This window comes from Labrus mixtus, chromosome 14, assembly GCF_963584025.1.
Source record: "Labrus mixtus chromosome 14, fLabMix1.1, whole genome shotgun sequence".
NCBI classification, from domain to species: Eukaryota; Metazoa; Chordata; class Actinopteri; order Labriformes; family Labridae; genus Labrus; species Labrus mixtus.
In genome coordinates, this window is record NC_083625.1 from 601665 (window position 1) to 606664 (window position 5000).

The following is a 5000-nucleotide window of genomic DNA, read 5'->3' on the forward strand; positions in this document are numbered from 1 at the left end:
AACCAGGAAGCTGATGTTTATGTGTTTGTTAATTTGTTGAATCAGAGTCATGATGATGATTGGTTGCAGGGTTGAAGCCACTTCCTATTTGACAAACTGGTTGTCTGATAAAAGGTTTAAGCTGCAAAACGTTTTCAATAAATGTTTGTTTGAAAGTTAAAGACAGCGTGCTGGAGTTTACCTGCAAAGGACTCATTGCTCTCCTATTCACCTGTCATATGAAATACATGTGTGAAGGCACCAGAGATGTGATGTCATCAATGCCAGCGCTTGATAAATATTCAGGAACAAAAATTAAATAGAATACAACAACAGACGTCAAATGTGAGAGTAAAGTGTTGCCTGATGTGCAGCTCACCACTGAAGTCCATGTTACTAACATCAATAATCTCTCCTCAGCTATGCAAATGTGCAGGTCAAAGATCACTTCTGTTCTGAGGAACCTGGCTGTTGTTTCCCAAACTGAAACTCATCTCCATCCACATGCAAAACATCGAACAAACAGATCTGGAGCTGCAGAGAGGACAGTCGCATTCTTTCAGCATCTATGTTTCATACCAGTCTGCTCACACTGCCAGATTTCATTTACTTTTTTAGAAAACCTGTCCAGCCAATCTGACACATAAACACACTCTGATGAGGCAAGACTCACTTAAAGGCACAAGCCTTCAGCAGCGCCTGCGCAGGGGTGTAACTAGAGGCAAGTGCACCTGGCTGCTTCCCAGGGCTGTGCTGTGTGTTTGTGTTTCAGGAGAGGCTGCTGGCCCTTTAAAAGCTAAGATGGTGTCCTACAAGCTGCAGTTTCTGCCTTCCGTTTCCTTCCTGCCTCTCAGAGATCACAGAGCATTTCAAATTGGACCTGAGCTAACCTCGCACAGAGAGAGATAGAGGAGACAGAGAGAGGTTTCTGTATGACACATGGAAATGTCAGTGTCTCCAGCGTGATGTTCTTGCGATGCAATAAGGTCGTTGTTACAAAAGTCCTCCAGTAATTGCAAAATAAACTGCCTGCCTGCAAGGATACTATTGCAATTGGCTGCTGTGGACATGTATGCGCGCTGACAGTCACATTTGGCGCATGACAGTGTCAGCTCTGCTTGTGTACAGGCAGATCATCCACACACACAGATGCTTCTTTTTTCCATTGACCTGGGCAAAGTCAATAAGGTGCACTTACTTTCTTGTTACGGGTCTCCGTGTGCATCTCGGTTGCCGGAGCGGGTGCAGCGGCGGAGGGGTGGAGCAGCAGGAGCAGGAGGGGGTCGGTTCGGGGCTTTGGGTGTAGCTCTATCTGAATAAGAACTGTTAGGGGAGAGAGGAGGGTTTAGGGGGGGGCTAGTTTTCCACCTTTACAGTAAAATTTGGGGATATAGGTACACGATCCCTTCCTCTTCCAGTGTGTCTTTTCAGTTCATATCCGCAGCGTCGAAGGTTCCCTTTGCTCCCCCCAAAAGACGGCCAGTCTCTCTGAGTCTCTCCCTCTCTCTGACGGCGTGTTGTTGCCGTGCATTCAAGGGCTGGGCTCTCTCTCTCTGCCTTTTCCTCCTCCGCCTCTCCCTGCTTGTGACCCCACCCTGCGTCCCCACCCCTCATCTCTCTGTCAGTCAGGAGCTGCGCAGCCCTGCAGAGGAGCCGAGCTGCCGCGACCTGACACCGGCTGCAGGCAGGAGGAGAAGAGGGGAGCTGCTGCACAACCGCGTTCTAATTCATGGCAACTTTTTAATTGCATGCAACCAGCACAGCTCGGCTCCCATCTATGTAGCCTAACCCCCCCCCCATCTATTATTGCGGAGCTGCAGCAGAGATGGTGAAGAGAAGCACCCATGTCACCTTACTGACGTCAGCCAGCAGGCTAATTGAGGACACTCCATCTGGGTGGGGAGGGTGGGAGCGGTTTACAGTATATATTCAGTAAGGCTTTGCAGCATAACGTTTGATAAAACATCGTTCATGGATGAATAAAAGGCAGACAGGTCTGATGACAGACATGGGGTTATTACCACACCTTCTCTAATGAAGCTGGGTGTGGCTAAATGGACTACATTATGTGCCTTCTTTCCTTTTATTTCATAAGATGCATCACGAAAGGAAAAAATGCATTCAGCTTGTCAGGTCTGGTTTGCATTGTAGAAGAGCAACATTTAGCAAAAAAATTGCCTACAATCAATACAATCTGGTGAACATAGGCCTACAGGATTTTTTATTTACAGTTTTATGATTCTGCACTTAATAAAATACACATTGTTATATTTGTATGAACAAAAGAGAAGCAGTTGCATTATTATCCCCGAAATATTTTCTCTGTAACCATGAATCATCTAGAGTATAGTTCATTTCGTTCATGTATGGATTCTACTACATTTCCCATGATTCCACACTGAGCGGAACAGGAAGCACGAGGCGGAAACATGCGAAGGTAAAAAAACACAACTTTGAGTTATCAGTGTCAGTAATTTTATACGAATTGTTGCATTTTAAGCCAATGTCTGTGCACTATGAAAGACTTTTACGTAATTGTTAAAAGAAAATAAGAGTTTAAATCGTTTTTATGTCACGCTGTTCTTCTGGCTGTGCTGTTGTCATGGAGATAGCTGCGGCCACGAAGCTAGCGTTAGCACTTCTGCTACAGCTGTATGTTGTTATTAACAATTTTATACTAAAATACGTTAAAATTGACTTTATAATCAACCAATTCTCCTTCATGGCTCAACATAGGATGTCTGTTTGAGCTCTAACAGCTTCCTTTCTGTGTTTCATTGAAGAAAATAACGGATAATTGAAACAAAACTCAACAGTTAAACAAACAAATAAAAACAAACAAATAACCACCAGACTTCTCTTGTCTTTCTCGAACAGCTCACAACAACACAACACTTTAAAAAATGTCTTTCAGCCTGTAATAGATTCAATATTGTTTCTTTCTATGATATATATTGTGACATGAAAAACTGCAGTCAGGAAGTTAGAAACATGTAAAGAGTTTATTTTGGTTTAAAATAGGAAATCAACTTTTGATTCATAACTTCTTTTTTGGACTGTTTTTCTATTTTTCTTTCTAATATGAGAAACAAATGTGAAGTGGAATTAAATTGTTCAACTTTGTGACAAAGGTATAAAATGCAGTAAACAAACTATTATTGAAGAGTAGGCCTACGTGTTGACGTCTGCTCCTGCAGGGGGCGCTGGAGTCCCATCGATGGCTTCCCCCGTCTGCTCCTGCAGGGGACGCTGGAGTCCCATCGATGGCGTCCCCCGTCTGCTCCTGCAGGGGGCGCTGGAGTCCCATCGATGGCTTCCCCCGTCTGCTCCTGCAGGGGACGCTGGAGTCCCATCGATGGCGTCCCCCGTCTGCTCCTGCAGGGGGCGCTGGAGTCCCATCGATGGCGTCCCCCGTCTGCTCCTGCAGGGGGCGCTGGAGTCCCATCGATGTCATCTCCCGTCTGCTCCTGCAGGGGGTGCTGGAGTCCCATCGATGGCTTCCCCCGTCTGCTCCTGCAGGGGGCGCTGGAGTCCCATCGATGGCGTCCCCCGTCTGCTCCTGCAGGGGGCGCTGGAGTCCCATCAATGGCGTCCCCCGGCTGTTCCTGCAGGGGGCGCTGGAGTCCCATCGATGGCGGTCTCCATGCTGGAAATGCTGTCTCAGTCTAACTTTCAGTCAACCTAACGACAGGCTGAGAGCTGGAGCTGATCGAGACATGAGCTAACCAGATATATTTCACTTTTTGAAACAGGCAAACAAATAAATTTCTGTTGTAAAAACAGGCTTTTTCAAATGTATGTGACTTCCTGTGCTTCTGCAAACAGCTTCTAGTGGACACTCCAGGAACTGCAGGATTTTGCACATCCGCATTGGCTTCACTTTTCAACATCGGAGTTTGCCGCTTGGTTGGCATTTATTCATAGCTGTTTGTAACATGTTTCTCCTAAATCTAGGAAAAATCCAAAAGTACTTTTATTCCCCCCTCACTAAATTGACGCCAATCAATCTGAGGATATCTGATAGGTGGCACGAACTTCATCTGACTGCATCAAACTGATAAAATGTGCACATGCTGAGAGAGAAAGACATTTTATACCACATGCAAAAGCTCTCTGCGTCTTATGTCCATATCCAGTCAAAGGTTGTGCAGTCACCTGCCCACTGAAATGAAGCAACGTCTACATCGCTGATATGTTTGTGCACGACCTCCTGAAAGTATCCCGTTGTTGATGGAGATGGATGTGTCATTATCATACTGTTATATAAGCAAACATCCACTGGGGTTTGTGACCTGATGTTCTCTGTGTTGTTGTGTTGCTCAGAGTGAGCCGGCAGTCCTGTGAGGACGGCCCGCTGCTGGAGGAGCAGGAGACGGAGGGCCAGCGACAGCTCCACAGCCTCCTGCTGCAGCAGCTCCACACCGACGTGGACATCCAACGGTTAGTAACTGTCTGATTATGGGTTTGTTTTCCATAAATATAAGCATGTTAAATCCAAACCTCCACAAACATACACATGGATAATAAAATAAAACGTCCCATAACCACAAATCACATAGCAGACACCTGCAGGAATCATCTCAGATAGTTGATACAAGAATTTAACAGATGCAGTCTCCTGCTCAGTGTTACTCGTGTAAATTTCTAAATTTTTTATTTAATTCAAACAAAGATAAAGTTAAGAATAACAAACAAACATAAAATCTCAAATTTTGAATGAAAAGGAGCAGAAAGAAGACTAATCTTTTAATATCTGCCCCTCTTTCACAAAGCATTCATTAAAACAAAACAGAACACTTCATTGAAAAACAATTAAAATAATAATAAACACATCACAATGACTCTGAGTGTGAGTCTGTTTTTTAAGATCCCATTCCACAATATCGATCCAAAATGTCGCTCCAATGCAAACTGTGGTGAACATCACTGGAGACAAAAAAATGGCCGCCTTGATGAAGCCTGTCTCTGTGTTTGAGTGTGGCTCAGTGGGAGAGAAAGTCTGCCGCTGCTTTATTCCCAGC

General features: G+C 44.9%; 2 protein-coding genes across 3 annotated transcripts in view; one reads left to right on the forward strand and one right to left on the reverse strand.

Moving 5' to 3' along the window:
• Positions 1-1563, reverse strand: part of klf8 (Kruppel like factor 8) — an 85957-nt gene extending 84394 nt beyond the window's left edge. Inside the window, exon 1 of one of the 2 annotated variants that reach the window (XM_061056153.1) lies at positions 1178-1563. In XM_061056153.1, the coding sequence (XP_060912136.1) occupies positions 1178-1204 (27 nt within the window). In that variant the 5' untranslated portion in view covers positions 1205-1563. The remainder of the gene's footprint in view (positions 1-1177) is intronic. The other variant, XM_061056152.1, reaches the window with a different exon arrangement.
• A 723-nt stretch (positions 1564-2286) lies between these two features.
• Positions 2287-5000, forward strand: part of rbm41 (RNA binding motif protein 41) — an 8166-nt gene continuing 5452 nt past the window's right edge. Inside the window, exons 1-2 of the mRNA XM_061056151.1 lie at positions 2287-2416; positions 4303-4419. Of these exons, the coding sequence (XP_060912134.1) occupies positions 2409-2416; positions 4303-4419 (125 nt within the window). The 5' untranslated portion in view covers positions 2287-2408. The remainder of the gene's footprint in view (positions 2417-4302; positions 4420-5000) is intronic.